The sequence below is a fragment of the Canis lupus genome, chromosome 5 (genome assembly GCF_003254725.2).
Source record: "Canis lupus dingo isolate Sandy chromosome 5, ASM325472v2, whole genome shotgun sequence".
NCBI classification, from domain to species: domain Eukaryota; kingdom Metazoa; phylum Chordata; class Mammalia; order Carnivora; family Canidae; genus Canis; species Canis lupus.
Window position 1 is genome coordinate 16274842 of NC_064247.1, and position 18648 is coordinate 16293489.

At 46.3% G+C, this 18648-nt stretch overlaps 1 protein-coding gene across 11 annotated transcripts in view; it reads right to left on the reverse strand.

Annotated features, from left to right (window-relative positions):
• The window catches only part of CEP164 (centrosomal protein 164), a 63474-nt gene that overhangs the window by 37410 nt on the left and 7416 nt on the right, over positions 1 to 18648 (reverse strand). For 6 of the 11 annotated variants that reach the window (XM_025465372.3, XM_049109921.1, XM_049109920.1 and 3 more), the window contains exons 3-7: positions 14257 to 14368; positions 7716 to 7920; positions 3791 to 5452; positions 578 to 733; positions 27 to 161 (exon numbers count right to left, since the gene is read on the reverse strand). In XM_025465372.3, coding sequence (XP_025321157.1) covers positions 27 to 161; positions 578 to 733; positions 3791 to 5452; positions 7716 to 7920; positions 14257 to 14368 — 2270 coding nt within the window. The remainder of the gene's footprint in view (positions 1 to 26; positions 162 to 577; positions 734 to 3790; positions 5453 to 7715; positions 7921 to 14256; positions 14369 to 18648) is intronic. The other 5 variants (XM_049109923.1, XM_049109922.1, XM_049109917.1 and 2 more) reach the window with 4 other exon arrangements.

An 18648-nucleotide genomic window follows, 5' to 3' on the forward strand; every position in this document is an offset into this window, starting at 1 on the left:
AGGCCAGGAAGAGGATTCATCATTACCTGATTGTCACTCTCTGCCTCATCCTCCTCATTGGTCTCCTCCCCTAAAGCCAAGAGGCTGAGAGCATTCTTGTCCTCATTGATGGAGCCCAAGAGACCCTTTGAATAAGCAGAAGTCTTGAGACCCTGTGAAGGCTCCAAAGTAGAGAAGGAAAGTCAAGGGACGTGCTAGAAAGACCTACAGAATGCTTTCCCCACTCTCTTTGGATGTCTCCCAGTGCAAGTCTCCCACAACCAAGAAGCTGACCCCAGCAACCCCAGCTCACAGCGATCCCTCCCTTCCTGACTTTGACTGCCCCAGTTGCAAGGACTGGGAAATTAATACTGCAGCACCCCTCTCCCCCAGCATGGGTCTAACCTCCACAGCCCAGAGTCCACATTTGCACCACACAAGTGTGATTTGCTTTCCCAACTTCCCAATTAGCCTATGAACTCTGAGGACTCGGCCCATGGTCTCTCTTTCTTATCTATGGGCCTCAGTTCCTAGCATGGCACAGTCTCTGTAGATCCCATAGTAACTAAATACACAGACCGCAAGAGAAACCATTTACCAGTGTGACTTCTCTGAGCTGACCAGACTCCACTGAGCTCTCCAGGTTCACATTTTGAGATCCTCGAAGAGCAGAGGCCGGGACATCCACAAGGCCTCGTAAGGGAGCCAGGCCCCCAGGAGGGACGTGGCCTGCAGCTAATGAGGAGCCCAGGACCTGGGCAACACAAAACATCTTGTTACAAACCCAAGAAACCACATGGCTCTCAGAGTGCCAGAGACAGATATAAAAATAAAACATCTAAATCCTGCCCGCTCAAATTTAAACCACCTCCGTTCGGAGGCTGCTAATGAAACACAACATCCAGAAATTACCATTGTGCCAACTGTGTGAGAAATCACAGGCAGGCTTGCTGATTCTCCTAACTCCGCTGCTAGTGCACAGCCAATGGTTCCCTCACATCTGGCAGATGCTGCAGAGGGTTCTGCTCCCCTTTCAGAAGCCACATAGGAAGTAGGGGGGCAGAGGGAGGGCAGAGACAAAAGCCTCATCTACCAGAATGAGAAGTCTCAATAGATGAAGTTAAAACTGATGAACCAAGAAAAAGCAGTCTAAGCATATTATTTACAAATATGGAAGCACACCAGAAGAAAGCAGTTGCCTCTGGGGAGGGGTACACACACCAGAGACCTTCTGTATTTCATTATACGCCCTTTGGTACTATTTGACTTTGTTCAATATGGGCATGTACTACTTTAATCAAAATACATATCAACTCTGAAAAAAGTACATGGGGGTGCCTGGGTAGCTCGGTTAAGTGTTGACTTATGTCATGATCTCAGGATCCTCAGATCAAGCCCCTTGTCCAGCTCTATGCTCAGTGGGGAGCCTGCTTCTCCTTCTCCCTCAGCCCCTCTCCCTGGCTCATGCTCTCTCTCTCTCCCTCTCTCAAATAAATACATAAGTAAGATCTTTAAAAAAAAAATACATGAACGACAAAAGAACTCTCTTTCCCTTCCTCTGCTGACAAGAAAGGTAGCTGAATGGAGCCTTGCCCAGAGGACTGACCAGCTTCCCTGTTCTGTTCTCACGCTGGCCAGATGAAGGCTGCGGGCTAGGGAGCACGGGAAAAGAAATCAGGATGGGAGTCAGAATTTGTGAAACTCTGGCTCATTCACAGACACCTTGGATTTTCAGTTTACTCCAAAACGGAGATGATGGGTGCCTTGCCACTTCAGAAGGCTTGTTGGGAAGTTCAAAAGAGACAATAAACGTGAGGAGTCCGGGGCTACAACAGGAGGGGTCCAGGGCTACAGTGACATGGAGCGGCCCTTAGAGAGATTTACGTTCCTATGGTCTGGGCCGAGCAGCAGGGGCAAGGAAAATATTCTGGGGACAATTTACAATAAACTCTTTAAAATTCATTCCTCAAACTTAAAATGTATAAAATAACACGAAACCATTCCTCTCCAATCCCAAGGGGACTGGAGAGAGAATAGGGGACCTGGAGGAGGTGGGGCTGAGGACGTCCAGGCAGCCCACCGTCTGTCTCATCTACAGCCCGGGCTAAAGAGCCCAAACCACTGGGTGTTTTTTAAGATTTTATTTATTTATTCATGAGAGACACAGAGAGAGAGGCAGAGACATAGGCAAAGGGAGAAGCAGGCTCCCTGTGAGGAGCCTAATGCAGGACTCGGTCCCAAGACCCCAGGATCACGACCTGAGCCAAAAGCAGACACTCAGCCACTGAGCCACTCAGGCATCCCTATTGGGCAGATTCTGACCAGCGGGAGCAGGTAGGAGCAGGAAGGCAGAAAGGAACAGGTAACCATCAGGGCTGAGCCTCTTCCGTGCCATCTCTCATTCTGCTCTTACAACCCCAGGCAACAGTCTCTACCGATGGAGATGGTGGAGATCAAGACCACAGCCCACAGTCACAGGGCCGCTAAGGGCAGGGGCACAGATATGGGACTGGACCCCAGGGCGATCTCAAAGCCAGTATTTTATGCCACCTCTTTGTACCTTACAGCTTCTTTAAGGTAAACTGGGGGTATAATGGGAGCAAATGGTCTGCTCCTCCTGACTTCAGCCCTTCCCACCAGGCCCAGCCTATGGGCAACTGAAACTCCTCCCACACTGTATTTATGGAAAAGTATGGACTCCTGATGTGGCTAATTTGCAGACGTGCTAGGGGCTGGAGGGAGGGAGGGAGGCAGACATGCTGGGGGCCCTGCTCTCCCAGACCTTTACCAAATCAGCGGTTGGCAGGGAAATGACACATTCCCAGCTCCTAGCTGATCATCTTCTCTGGCTGGCCATTAATTCTGACTACAAGCTGTGCGTAGCCTTGTCCTTCCAAGGGGATAAACTTGCTGCCATTGGGCTAATTAAAACTTTCAGGATCATTGGCAGCTTATCCGATATTTATCATGCTATAGTAGTTATTAAAGCCAACAGAGAACCAGGACACGCCAGCAATTAGAAACCAGAGGAACAGCTGGGTAAAGACACAGCTGGGCGACAGCAAAAGAATAGCTAGGGAAATTCAGATTGACCCCTGTGGTCTCTGATCCAACTTGACTTCTTGTGAATGAATTGATGTGACTCTTTACAAGGGACAAAGAGGATCAGAATGACAAGGAAAGCACGATCTGCTGGCAAATCCCCACAGCAGAGGAAGTGAAGGTACAAACAAGCCTGACACAGTTTGGTCACGTGGCTTCTGGGAACCCCGGGAAGCAAGGAGCAGAAGTAGCTCACTGGATGGTAGAGAGATTCTGGGCTTCAGCCCCCCAGTGACTGTATTAGCTTTCCCCTTCTGTGTGATTCCAAGAAGGGGCTAAATTCAGAGCTCATGAGGAGTGTGTCTACTTGGGAAGCCTCTGTCATTGGCTGATGGGAAAGGCTTCCCAAATCCTAGGAGAGTACCCAGATCCTGCAGGAGCACCAGGACAGTACCACCTTGCTCACCCTCAAAACTGACCATCTGCAAAGCCTGTGACCCACCACCCCCACCCCACTCTTGTGAACTAAGTCAGCTCCAGGGAAGGGAAGGCTAGATACCCTCACCTTGCAGGTGACAGTCACAAGAAACACAAAATACAGGTCAGCCCACAAGACGGCCAGCCTGGGTAGGTAAGGGATCAGCCGTTATCAGGGGAGAGCAAATAACAGGAAAGCAGGCCTGAGGGCCAAGTGAAGACCTCAGCTCACCCTCCTCCCTCCCTGCCAAGTCCAGTGAGGCCTGCAGGCCCTACTCGCTAGGAAGCCTACCTGGTTGAGAAGCTGCAGCATGCCTGGCTCTGGAGCAAGCCCTCTGCTGGAACTCAGCTCGACTAGCCTCTGCCTGAAGGGACTGCTGCTTGGCTGGAAACAGGCTTGCTGAGAGGCCTCCTGCCCAGCAGAGGCAAGAGCCATCTCCTGAGGATGCTCCAGCACGTCCAGCCCCCACGCCAGAAACCTGGAGTCCCTCTCCATGGCTCTGACAGCCTCGTGCTCACCCTCACTAGACATCCTGGAAGATTCGGCCGCCATGCAACAGACCCTGCCGGCGATATCTTTACATGGTGTTTCCTGCATGCTCTCGGACAGCCCCAGGCCCTCCAGCCGCCTGGAGATCTTGGCCATCTGCAGGATGTGCCCATAGAACCTCTTGCCCTCAGAGGAGTCTTCACTCTCGGACTGCTTATCAGCAGAGTTCTGCATGGGGAACAACTGGAGGCCTAGGAAGGGGCTGGAGCGCTGATCTCTGCGCCTGGCACCTGACTCAGCCACGCCCTGCTCGGAGCCCTGAGAGCTCTGAAGGTCCCAAGGGAAGTTGTTCACCTCACCCAGGATCTGAGAGCCACGGTGGGAAGACAAACTGTTGCTCTCTAAGTCGGGCTCAGACCCACTAGGCTTCCTGTCTCCTTCAGAGGGCTCTAGAGACCCCCGGGGGCATCTCTGCTCACTGGCAGGGAAGTCTCCAGGGGCACTCCCTGAAGGGGCATTCTGGGCTGGCTCTAATGCCAGCACATCCAGCGGTCTTAGGAAGCACTCCTGAGGTGGATCCTTAGCTGAGGCCCTGGGAGCCTCAGGGTCACTGGGTCCTGTCTCCTTGCAGCTCCCAGGGGGGTCCTTGTTGACAAGCTTAGAGACCTGTCTCATCCACAGTCCTGGGGACTCTTTCCTCCTCCTCCCCCTGCCCACACTCCCACCTTCCCCAGAAACGCCCTGCCAGCTCTGATCTTCAGCTGGGCCGCTATCTAACAAGAGCAGCTGGCTCTTCCTGGGAGCTGGCATGTGGTCAGAGGAACACGAGGACCGGGAGGGGTTCTCCTCGTGGAATGAGGAGGGGAGGGGGCTCTGGCTCTTGTCTCCCTTGGGGCCAGTGGAGCCCCGTTTGGCCACACGGTGGCCGTGCTGCTCCCCTTCTAGCTGTAAGCCCCTGATGGTTTCAGAAAGCTTTGAGTGGACAGAGGCCTGGCCTTCCAACATCTCCTGCCCATTCTGGAGGGGCCTGGTGTTCTCAGGGCCCAGCGTGCTAGGCTTCTGCTGTCTGGTCCTCAGCTCCAGCTCTTCTATTTCAGGGTCTGAAAACCCCAGGTAGATTTTCTCTGTTGGCTTCTGGGGTTTCCCCAGACCCTGCAGATCACACATTTCTGTCCTGCACTGGGCCAGGGCATTGCCTAAGGTTTTCTCCACGTCAGCAAAGATATGGTGGTATTGAGAAGCTTGGCCTTTGGAGAGTGGCTGTAGCTTGCTGGGCAGGGTGCCCATGAAAGGCCAGGGGGTGTCACCCAGCTTGCAGGGGCTCTCTCCTTTCTTAAAGGAGCCCTCGTTTCTAGCCTGCATCTCTTGGTCTAGGTCCAGATCAGCAAGCCCAGGTGCTAGGAGAAGGGATGGGCGGCAGAGAAAGGAGGAAGAATGCAGAAGTCCCTGTTCAGGCTGTGTTTCCTAGACAGGTATATAAACATGCAGAGAAAACTAAGCCAAAGCACTTCTAATTTATACTTGCTACCTCAGCCCTTGGCAAGCCCTTAACAGAAACCCACCCTCCCTTTAAAGTAAAACACAAACCAAGAGGGGAAAACAAAAAAAGGCTAAAAAACTCCCTTGGGCTTCATTGTTTCTGGGCCCTAGTTTCCTTATCTTTAAAGAGGAGGCTGGACTTGATCAAGGGCTTACCCCCCTGCTTCATGGAACCCTCAGGTCAGTCCCCACATGGGACCCCAGAGGCCACTGTAGTGTACATGTAGTGGGAAAAAGGGTACCACAGAGACCTATACCCTGAGGCTGACTTTTCCTTGATATGCTAGACATCCACAGAGGAAGGAACTAATTGGCAGACAGGGCTTCACTACTAACAAAGATCTGAATCACCAACCAGGTCATCCCTAAGATATCATCAGGCTCTCAGTTCTGTGATTGGCTAATCTTATAAAATCCAAAGCCTTACCAAAGACCACCAGAAACTAAGAAGGGAGAGAGGGGAAACATGGCCAGTGAGCTAAGCTCTGGGAATTCCATCTAGGTCTTCTAGCAAAAACGCGAAATGGTATTGCTCAAGAGAGGTCCACACAGTCAGAGGATATTGGGTCTAGAAGAAACCCTAAAAGATAAACCTCAGCCTGCAAACATTCACGCTAAGTTCCAGCTGGTCTATGCATGCACACCTCCAGAGATTCCAAGCCACCTGAGCCCAGGTCACCCACCTGGCTCAGATCTGCCTTCTAGACAAAGCCGGTTCTGAGGCACTGTCCTGAGCCCTGACATCCAGACTGGCAGCCCAAGGCTATCCAATCATCCTCAGCTCCTGAAACTATAAAAGAATCCTTTTAACAGGGAGCTCTGTGCTCTTGATCACACAGTCCAGGACTCTGTCACCCAACCATCCACCCTAGAACCCTTGCTTCTTTCCCTCTCTCACCTTTAAGTCATGCCAGAGCCTGCCCAGACACTTGTTACTATTTAAAGTAGTCTAGTAGTGAAAAGCCCATTATCCACCTTTGACCTTCCAAACATGTAATGTTAGAAAATTCAACGAAATGTTAGAAAATTCAACCGATTTGCAAATTACCCATCCTCTTTTTCTCTATCTGCAAGGATGGGTTTGTTATCTTGTTTCTTGGGATCATGAGTACTCAGTAATCAGTGGGAGAGGGGGAGGGAGGGAAGACTATCTATAGAGCTGGTAAATGTGGAAAAAGATAAATTCACCAGCAACCATCCGATGCCAGAACTGGCGCCTTGGGAAGGAAGGAAGGAAGGTGGAGGAAATCTTCACTGAGAAACAAGCACTAGACACTGGTGGGAAACGCTATAGAGAGAAAACACAACAACTGGACAAATGAGAGGTTTGAAAAGACGTTCTTGGCACACACACCCTCCCCCCACCCCGGCAACTGGCCTGCATTCCCACGGGGTCTCCTCTTCCCAGCATGCCCCAATGCCCCCCAACCCAGGTGAAGGATTCCCTGCCCTAGCAAAGCACTTGGGGAGAGCCTGGGCCTCACGTCGGTATGGCTCCAAGTCTTAGCTTCTCTACCTATACATTCAGGGCAATAATTCCATCTCTTAAGTTCAGACACACTGAAGGGACAAATAAAACAGTAAGGGGAAAGAGCGCTTTCAACCCTGAGTAAAAAAGCTACCCAAGATCAAGGTGATCACGCTGCCATCAAATTTCAATTATGCATCACCAGCCAAGGATACCAGCAAAAAAGACAATCCACGGGAGTGGATAAAGCCCAAAGCTTTCCTCTTTGGATTTGGAAGGCACTGGCATTCTGACAACTGAATTAGGGCTACATCTGACATCTACAAATTTGCACCACACTGGGAAGGCCTGGCTCTGAAAGGAAAGACGCTCTACTCATCTGGGTTCTCTGTCAACTGTTCTCCGTCCCCCACTCTCCAGAGGGGCAGATGGACTGCCGCGCAGCACCATGCTCAGCAGAGCACTTTCACTCACTAATCCTACTACACGATATATGCTTCCCAAGGAAGAAAAAAGGAATTGTTTAGGGGCAGTCAAAACTTCAAGAAGCTCAAAGGAAAATTTGCCAGAAGACAGGCATAACTAAGGTGACGTACTATGAAGAAATCACCGTGGTATTGGTGCTGTCCTTAACTTCTAGCTAGAAACACCTAGAGGCTCCTAACATCCCCCTCAGGTTTCAGCCCTGACCTCTCTGGGAGCTGGTATCCATGGACTCACCAGTGGGCTTTTGGAGGTCTCTTTGTCCTTCTTGTCTTTCTTTTCCTTTTTCTTTTTCTTGTCTTTCTTCTTGATGGCTGCAGGAGTTGACAGCTTCCCCCGCTCTTGAATCACCAAGTTCCGATAATGCTCATCACATGGATGGTCCCACATGGACTGCCCGTTGGCAAAGTTGAAATAGTAAATATCACCTGTGATGTCCTGGCTGCGGAGAGCAGAGGTCAGGCATTAGTCCCTGATCAGGTCCACAGCTACTTAGGGAAAAAAGAGCAGAGAAATGGCCGAGAGATGGACAAGAAGGAAGAACAGCGTGAGAGGGGCAGAAGGAGAGAGAAGGAAGATCAGGAGGACACAGGGAGGATTAACCCAGAACGGAAGGGTACCGTGTGGCTAAGATAGGAGTTAACTTAGAACAAAGGATTGGGATACCGAAGGACTTCTCAAGAAAAATTCCTGGGAATTCATGCTAGACTGGAGTACAAATAAATTTGGTTTCAGATGGATAAATACAGATGCTGTGGGATCTTGGAGATAGATTCTAGGATTGACCTTGCTTAATATTTTTATAAAGGGTGTAAGGAGGAAAGACGCATTGTGAAAGCTCTGGTTTTGCAGAAGATATTTGTATCCCCATGTTCACAGTGGCATTAATCAGAACAGCCAAAGGGTGCTAACAGGCCAAATGTACATTGACAAACAGATAAATAAACAAAATGTAGCAGAAACATACACTAGGATTCTATTCCACCTTGAAAAGCAATGAGGTACTCACACAGGCTACAACACAGATGAACCCTACAGACATTATACTAAGTAAAAATAAGCCAGACACAAAAGGATGAATACTATGAGTCCATTGATAACAATCTAGAATAGGTTAATTACAGAGGCAGAAAGTAGGTCAGAGGTTACCCCAAGCTCGGGGGAAGGGAGAGGAGGGGGCACAGACTTTCAGTTTAGGAAGCTGAACAAGTTCTGGAACTGGGTGGTGGGGATACTTGAACAACACTGTGAATGTGCTTCATGCTGCTGAACTATATTTCCCAAAATGGTTACAACAGCACATTTTATGTTATGTATGTTTTAGTGGAAAAAAAAAAAACCTTACAAAAAATGTTTAATTTCAGTGTGATAAAAGAAAGTGTATAGAAAATGAAAAGAGAGGAGACTGGGAGAAAATAGTAGAAACAGTAGTATAAGATTAATATACAGACAAAAATCAGAGTTCTCAACAAAAATAAAAAGATAAGTCCCCAGCAGACAAAACGGCAAAGGATATAAGCAAGCAAATGGCCAACAGATGGCCGGCTCAACTCAATGTAAAGATTTGAGAAATGCAAATTCAAACAATCAGGTATAATTTCCTGCCCTTGGATTGACAATTTTCTTGATTTTGATCCTTTCCAGGGAGTTGATAATATTTTAAATGATAATATTTTTAAATGAACAACCACATGTACTATTACTGGAGGGACTGTTAAACTGTAATGGAAAGCAATTTGTGATTAACAATATTTAAAATCTGCACCTCTTTTAACACATTGATTCAAATTCTAGAAATTTTTTCTCAAGACACACATACAAAATCTCAGGCAATGTGCTTAACCAAACTGAAGGAAACATTGGACCTCTCCTCACCTACTGCCAAATTCTCAGATGCCAGAAACAGAAAGAAAACGTTTAGTAAGTGTGAGAACTGACAGGTCAAGGTTGGTGTCTGACCTGGATGGAGCCCCTCCAAACCTGGGTTTTAATGCCAATTGACAGACACAAAAGATGGCCTTAGGCCTTCACGCATCTGGAAACTAGGAACAAGGGATGCCTAGATGGCGGTTGAGCATCTGTCTTTGGCCCAGGGCGTGATCCTGGAGTCCGGGGATCAAGTCCCACGTCGGGTTTCCTGTATGAAGCCTGCTTCTCCCTCTGACTGTGTCTCTGCCTCTCTCTCTCTCTCTCTCTCTCTCTCTCTCTTTTTCATGAATAAATAAAACCTTAAAAAAAAAAAAGGAAAAGAAAGTAGGAATGAGACCCGTGTCTATCACTTGGGCCTTAAGGCTGCTCACCCCATGAATGGAAAAACCTAGTGGGACGAGGAAACATGTCACCCAGTCTAGGCAGGCAAAATCAAATTTCATGAAAAATTAAAACACCAAGACACACGTAGACATAGAGTCCAAATTATGGTAAGGAAGTCCCACCCCATAAAATTAATGTAAAAATTTAGTACTTAAACCCACTGAAAAATCCTTGGCACAAGTTACTGTAAAGTCACTCAACAACCTAGGAATAAAATAGAAAATAACTCTACAGAAGATGGATTCACAAAACTCACAATAAATAATTAACAAACCCCATGGGGAAACAATTCACCGTGAAAGGAAATCAGTGCCAGTGAAGAGAAGCATTAGCACACAAGGAAACTTGGCATAGCAGAATAATCAAAAGAAGACTAAAATTAACTACATCTAAAATTACTGTAGGGATAAAAAGAGTAGAATCCATAATGACAGAACAGAACTCAAAAAAAAAAAAAACAGACATATTGAAAAGAACATAACAGAACTTGCTGGAATTGGTACAATCATTAAATTAGGGGAGGTAAGGGGAATGAAGAGAGAGGAGTCTTCAAAGTAAGAAAGCACCCCAAATCCTGAACTTAGGAAATAAAATAAATACATACCTGATATGCTATAATGAAATTACAGAATACCAAAAATAAAAGTAAAATAAGAAAAACAGGGATGCCTGGGTGGCTCAGTGGTTGAGCCTTTGGCTCAGGATGTGATCCCAGATCCTGAGATCGAGTTCCACCTGGGGCTCCCCGCAGGGAGCCTGCTTCTCCCTCTGCCTATGTCTCTGCCTCTCTCTGTGTGTCTCTCATGAATAAATAAATAAAATCTTTTAAAAAATAAAATAAAATAAAATAATAAAAACAATCAGAGGGAGGAAAGATTTACTTCCCACAAAGGAACAACAAACGAAACCAAGAAAACATATCTTATTAAGGAAAACTCGAAGTCAGAAGATAACAACAGTATATAATATTGGCCAAAGGCTATTCAAAGTCAACAGACAATTCTGTACTAAACTAACCTGTTGTTCAGAGTGAGACCAGACAAACGTGCCTAGAGACAAAGACATAAACACATCTAGCATGCTTGATATAAAGAACATTTGTAGAACCCTATACCCCAAAATTAGACTACATCCTTATCAAGAATATCCAGAACATTCATATAAACAGAATCACTTACTGAGCCAGAAACGAGGTCTCAGCTTGTAACAAAAATGTGAAGAGAATGGGAAATCAGTAATCAAAAAATACCTATCTACCTCATCCCCTTCAAACTTTAACTTTAGAACAAAGATACTTAACAAAATTTTAGAAAATCATAACTGATAATATATAATTATGACCAAGAATGTAAGGCCGGTTTAACATTTGAAAATCAATCAATACAATTCACCATATTAAGACCAAAATAGAAAAAAAAAAAAAAAAATCACATGATCTATCAATAGATCCAAAAAAACATTTGGTAAAATCCAATACCCTTTCTGATTTAGACTCTCAGCAAGCCAGGAATTGAAGGGGACTTCCTCACCCTGACCAAGGACATTTACAAAAACCTACAGCTAACATCATACTCAATCCCTTAAGATCAGGAACAAAACAAAACGTCCATTGTCACCATTTCTATTATTGGTGACAGTCAGTGCAGTAAGGAAAGAAATAAAAGTAAAAGGTATCCAGATTGGAAAAGAAGAGGTAAAAATGTCTCTTTTTGCAGAAGATGTAATCACATATGTAGGATATCCTATGAAATCTACAAAACTATTAGAACTAACATACGTGGGTAACCTGGGTGGCTCAGGTGATTGAGTATCTGACTCTTGATTTCAGCTCAGGTCATGATCTTGGGGTCCTGGGATTGAGCCCTGCCCCCCACCCCCAGCGCTTTGGGATCCTGATCAGCAGGCAGTCTGTTTCTCTCCTTTCCCTCTTCTAACTCCTCCAGCTCACCTGTACGCCCAACAGCACACTCTCTCTCAAAGTGAATAAGTCTTTAAAAAGAACTGAAACATGAGTTTAGCAAGGTTGCCAGCTACAAGATCAATATACAAAAGCCAATTTTATTTCTATATAAAAGCAACAAGCAATAGGAAATTGAAATTTTAAAATATACCATTTACAGACACGTCAAAAATATCCACTACTTAGGAATAATTCTAACAAAATATGGGCAAAACATGTGCAGTAAAAACTCCAAAACATTTCTTTGATATAGTAAAGAACCACATAAGTAAATGGAGACAGACTCCACTCAGGGGTTGGAAGACTCCATATAGTTATAAAGGTCAATCCTCCCCAAACTGATTTATAGATTTGGTGTAATCCCAATCAAAATCTTAACAGGATTTTTCTTTTGCAGAAAATGACAAGCTGACTCTAAAATCCACATGGAAATGCAGAGGACCTACCATGCAACTTTGGAAGTGGAGAACAAAGTTGGAGGATTTACCCTAAATGATTTCAAGGCTTATAATAAAGGTATGGTAATCAAGACAGTATATACAGTATTGGTGTTAATTAAGGTAGACAAACAGATCAATGGAAGAGAGCAGAGAAACTAGAACAGACCCACACATAGGGTCAATTTGGAAAAAGATCTAAACACCCTTCAATTTTAAGAGTGGTTAAATAAATCTGGATTTTTTAAAATTATGGCACATCTATACAGGAAAAGTGTGTAGCTGATAAAAGGCTAATGTAGACCACAAGCTGACAGAGAAGAGCAACAAGTATATAGTAAGTACTTATGCTTAACAAACAAAACCATGTCTGTGGGGTGTGGTCTGTTTTAAAGGCCAGGAATTCACCAATTAATAGTAATTACTCTTACTATTTACTCTTGTAAATAGTGATTAAAAGGTGATTAAAAGGGTAAAAGACGGGGCACCTGAGTGGCTCAGTGGTTGAGCATCTGCCTTTGGTTCAGGTTGTGATCCTGGGGTCCCAGGATCAGTCCCACATCAGACTCCCTGCAGGGAGCCTGCTTCTCCCTCTGCCTATGTCTCTGCCTCTCTGTGTCTCTCATGAATAAAGAAAAATAAAGACTTTAAAAAAAAAATGTATCCAAAAGCCAAACAGCACAGGTAGGTACAAACTTAAAAACAAAGGCAAAGATGATAGAGGTTAATGGATGAGGCAAATGTCGGGGTGCCTGGGTGGCTCCATCAGTTAAAGCAGCCGACTGGGTTTTGGCTCAGGTCATGATCTCATGGATCCTAGGATCGAGCCCTGAGTCAGGCTCTATCCTGGATGTGGAATCTGCTTAAAGATTTCCTTCCTCTGCTCTTCCCCCTACTTGTTCTCTCTTTCTCTCTCTCTCAAATTAAATAAACTAACTTTTGAAAAACATAGATAAGGCAAACATGGGTATCAGGCTGGATACTGGAAACAAAACAGAAACCACTATCCCATGAACCAATCCTACAAACACAACTGTTGAGTCCTCAGCACCCGAATGCCGTGTACAGTGCTGATGGATTTCTTATAAGAGAGATGTCATGAAACTGGAGGAGATCCAAGGAAACACAGCTGAAAAGATCAAGCGAACAGGGAGCCTGCCATGTGAGGAGAAGCTAAAAGGATTACGTTCAGCAGGGATGAGAAAGGCCACAGTTGCAGTCACTCTGAAGTGCGGCCAACGCACCAAATGGTATGGATAAGTGCAGAATAATGACACCTGGCACCCAAAACCATACAATACCAGCCAAAGAGAGGACCCTGGAAGGCCCCTGGGCCCTAGCTGAGGACAGGAGTACAGAAACGGCCCACTCTGATAGGAAGTAAACTTACAGCACGCACTGCGCCTATAACAGAGCAGGTGTGCAGAACGGAGAACACGCATCACCATCTCCAGAGGGGGGACAGGGTACAGTCCTCAGGTGGACGGGCTGGCAAGAGCTGTTGAGACCCCGGTAGGCTCCTCAGCATCCACCTGGTTCCCTGACACAACCTGAGCGAGTCCACTCCTCTCAATGAGAAGCGCTCAGGGCAAAGCTGAAATATGAATGAACCCACACCTGTGAACCTATTCATGAACAGACAATGCAAAGTCAGGGACGGGCTGCCAAGGGAGACGAAACCCTTGCCAATCTGTGTGGCCCCACTACAATCCTCCTTAGCACTGGCATTGACCATGGACATGCAAAGGGGGTCTCAATATTGTCACTCTCAATAGCAGTCTGCAAAGAGTAACAATGACACCTCCCCGGTGCTGGTGTTGCGGAACCTGACCAAGGCAACAGCTCCTGGCAGCCTGGATCTAAGTGCTGAACGTCTCACAGGGACCAGGAAGTTGGCCTCAGCTCAGGCCCAAAGCATCAGGCAGCCTGGCAGACGGATGGCGCACTCCTGGCCCCAGCTCTGTGTGGGACAGGCTTCAAAAGGTGGCAAGTGAAAGCTGACCTCGAGGGCCAGGCTTCTCCTGCACGTGACAGGCCACATCAGCAGGCCACGTGCGTGCTGACTCACCAGGGCTTCCACTCCATGGGCAGCGGGGCCACGATGCCCTCCCGCGCCAGCCACATCAGTTCTGGTTCCTTGATGGGATCAATACCAATCTCTCTGGCAAATTCAAGAATTTCTGCAAGAAGAGGCAGGAGCATGAGAAAGGAAGAAAGTTGAGGATGTGGATGGAAAAAAGAGAAATCACAATCAACCTTGTGAAATAGTAAGAAATATACACATTGGTCTCTCCCCCCACTTCCTATTACTATTTGGTCTTTAACCCCAGTTCCTCACCCAGAGCTCCTAAAACCCCTGGAATTTCCTGTGTAACAAAAGCATTTTTTCTTCCAACGAGGTGCCTCTGGTGCGCTCTGGTGGACTCTGGGGGTTGGTCACCAGAAAGACAGAGCCATGATTAGAACCTTCAGTGGTGTCTGGCTGGCTCAGCTGGTAGAGTATGCAACTCTTGATCTTGGGGTAGTGAGTTCAAGCCCCCATTGGGTGTAGAGATTACTTAAAAATAAAATCTTGGGACGCCTGGGTGGCTCCGTGGTTGAGTATCTGCGTTTGGATCAGGTAGTGATCCCAGGGCCCTGGGAACTATCTAGTCCTACATTGGGCTCCCCAGAGGGAGCCTGCTTCTCCCTCTACCTATGTCTCTGCCTCTCTGTGTGTCTCTCATGAATAAATAAATAAAATCTTTTTTTTTTTTTAGTAATAATAAAATAAAACCTTTAAAAAGGGAGGGGCAGGAGAGGGTGGAGGGGTGGCTCAGTCAGTTAAGCATATACCTTCGACTCAGGTCATATCTCTGGGTCCTGGGATTGAGCCCCACATCAGGTTCCCTGCTCAGCAGAGAGCTGACTTCTCCCTCTCCCTTTGCCCCTGCTCATGCTCGCTCACTCTTTTTTTTCAAATAAATAAATAAAATCTTAAAAAAAAAAAAAAAAAACCAAGCAGCAGCAGCTTAGAACTTTCAGCCTCACCTCCATTCTCTGGAGAGGGAGCTGAAAAAGGAGTTCCATAAATGGTTATGACTTGGTGAAGAAGCCTCCAGAAAAATCCCTAAACTCTGGCGTCTCAGAGAGCTTCTGCGTTGGTGAACTCAACCATGTGCCAGGGGGATAGTGCATTCCGACGCCACAGAGACAGAAGCTCCTGCTCTTGAGACCCTGTCCGACCTCACCCTACGGATCTCTTCATCTGGCTACTCATCTGTGTTCTTTATAATATCCTTCATCATATAATAAACTGGTAAAAACAGTTTTTGGCCTGTTGAGTTGTTTGACCTGTTCTAGCAAATTATCGAACCCAAGGAGGGAGGCATGGGACTCTGGTGTATAGCTTGTTGGCCAGAAGTACCAGGTACAGGGGTGCCTGGGGGGCTCAGACGGTAAGCATCTGCCTTCGCCTCAAGTTATGATCTCCAGGTCCTGGAATCAAGCCCCATGTCAGGCTCCCTGCTCAGTGAGGAGTCTGCTTCTCCCTGTCTTCCCTTGCCCCTTCCCACTGCTAGTTCTCTCTCTCTCTCTCTCTCTCTCTCTCTCTCTCTCCCAAATAAATAAATAAAATCTTAAAAAAAAAAAAATGTACCAGGGACAGCCTGGGACTTGCAACAGATGTCTGAGGTAGGGCCAGTCTTGTGTGACTGAGCCCTTAACCTCTGGATCTGATGCTCTCTCCAGGAGGACAGTATCAGAACTGAACCAAATTGTAGGACATGCAGCTGGAGTCAGGAAAAAAAACCCACACACCTGGTGCCAGTATTTTGACTGTAAGAGTAAAAGAAAAGCAGACTTTCTTCCTAGACAACTTCTTTTCTACTTTCACCTTTACTTTCTAAATTTTCTTAAGTGAGCAGGTGTTAAGTCTCTAAATATAAATAATAAACATACATAATTCTGTATTCTTAAATTACAAATGGTACACCTCAATCAAGGTATGCTATTGCCATACTCCAAGAATGTAATCTAAAGCCAAGTATAACAAAGGCAAAAATATAAGACCAAGACATCAGCATGGCAAGGGCCTGGGAAAGAAGCCCAGCAGCCATAGCCAGAACCATCCTGAATGAGGGCAGCCTTACTGGGACACAAGCTCTCCCAAGATTTTCAAAATCTTAGAGCAAAAGTTCTCGTCACTCAACCAGCTAGCATGGACTAAACAACTGGAGAAGACTAAGCCCCTTGAGGGCCTTACCAACGACATGAACAGAGTCTAAACCATGGGATATATGCTTTTTTGTGTGTGTGTGTGTGGTTTGGGGGATACATGTTTTAATGGAGTGGTGCACTGTGTGCCATGGGAGCAGTGACTTATTCTGCACAGGGCCAGGGAGTTATCTGAGCTGAGAAAGTGGGATGATACTGGAGCAGCCTTGTTCTGCACTCTGAATCCTCTCTTCCATGAAGGCAGTTGTTTCTTTTCCAATTATGCTAAATTTTATGGACTTGGTTATATTTTTTTTTGGAAAGCATTTAGAAAGTTCTTTCACCAGAGATCTGGAGAACAGGGGAGATAGAGGTACTGAGCTCAGAGCTCTCTCACCTACAGGAAAAAAAGAGATGAGCTAACCACTGGAATATTTTACCAGAGCCCCCAGGAATGATAAATACCCCAGGGGCATCGATGCTTCCGCTGATAAGAGCCCAAGCCAAAAAGACATCACCAGTTTGGGTCACCAGTGCAAAATGTAAAGGTTGACACATGTGGGGGAGAAAAAGCCCTTTTTCAAAGGACCAGCTCGAACTGGGTTAGCCAGAGACTGACTTATTCACTGATCTCGCAAATATTTTTTGGGTTTTTTTTTCGCAAATATTTTTTTGAATGCTTCCTATGTGCTATGAATAAAAGAAATGGTCTCTGCCCTTATGGAGTCTATATTCTAGCAGAAGAAACCACCAATAAAGAAGTAAACAGGGCAGCCGGGGTGGCTCAGGGGTTTAGCGCCGCCTTTAGCCCAGGACCTGATCCTGGAGACCTGGGATCAAGTCCCACATCAGGCTCCCTACATGGAGCCTGCTTCTCCCTCTGCCTGGGTCTCTGCCTCTTTCTCTCTCTCCTCTCTGCTGTGTTGCTCATGAATAAATAAATAAAATCTTTAAAAAAAAAAAAGAAGTAAACAGATAAATATACAAAGAATTAAAGCTTCTGATAAAGGGAAGGAAGTAAATGAGGTCTGAGATATAGAAAGTCAAGGTGGAGGTGGCTCTCCTTAGGAAGGGTCAAGGGAAACCTCTCAGAATGGAAAACAACTAAAACCTGTAGGAAACAAGGGAGCTAGCCATGCAGAGTACTCGGTCAAAAGAGCAGGTACAAAGGGCCTGTGGCAAGCAACAGCTCAGCCCATCTAGGAACTGTCAGAAGGGCCATGTGACTGGCAGGGTGAGCAAGAGAATGGCACCAAGTGAGCCACCCCAGGTGGCAAGGTAGGGTCATGCAGAGTCTCGCATACCCCACTAAAGGTGTTATGCTAAGTATAATAGAATATTACTAAAAGCAGAGCCCTGATCTGATCTGCTTTACACTATAAGAAGAACAGTGTGGTACAAGGTGGAGCACATGCTGCGAAGGGTATGACACAAATAAGGAGGCTAATCAGGAAGCCACTGACAGCCCAGGAAGAGAAATGGTGTCTTGAGCCTAGACTGTCTAAACTTGGGACTGAGCAGAAGGAAGTTTTCATAAACACCCTCAGAACATCCTTAGGTCTCCATTCACAAGAGCAAACAAAAAAGAAAGAATATTTAGGAAACATGCTGAGCAAGAAATCTATAAAACCTACATGAAGAAAACTTTAAGTCACTCCTAAAAAACACAAACAAGACACAAATGGGAAGGAACAGCACCTTCTTAGGTAGGAAGGCGAAACTTTGGGAAGATGTCAATTCTCTCTAGGTTCATTCATAAATTGAACACAATGTTCTCCAAAATACCAACAGTTCTCCCATATAGAGCCCTTCCCAGAACCGGACAAGGTGATTCTAAAGTTCAAGGGGAGATAAGACGAACAAGATAAGCAAGGAAAGTGTGTGGGGAGGAGGAGCCACGAGGGCACTTCAGTCCTGCTGGAGCCTCAGTAAGGAAGAGTGTGGTGCCGGCGTGTGAACAGTCCAGGGTAACATGTAGGTGGCACCCTACATGTAGGGTAACATGTAGGTGGCAGCAGGGGGAGGCCGGGGTAGCCGTGATCATGATCGGCATGGGGACAAACCCAGAGGAACAAGTGAGAGAAGTGTGTGTCCTTGCAGTAGGGAACACTTTTCTGACCACAACACAAAACGCTGAGGCCACAGGAGAATGGACTGATGATACATTTAAGGCAAAAATGAAAACCTTCCACATGGCAAACAAATCAAAATCCCATGCAGTGTGCAGAGTCCAGGGTTTATGTGGGATCCACGGGCTCTTGGGAGT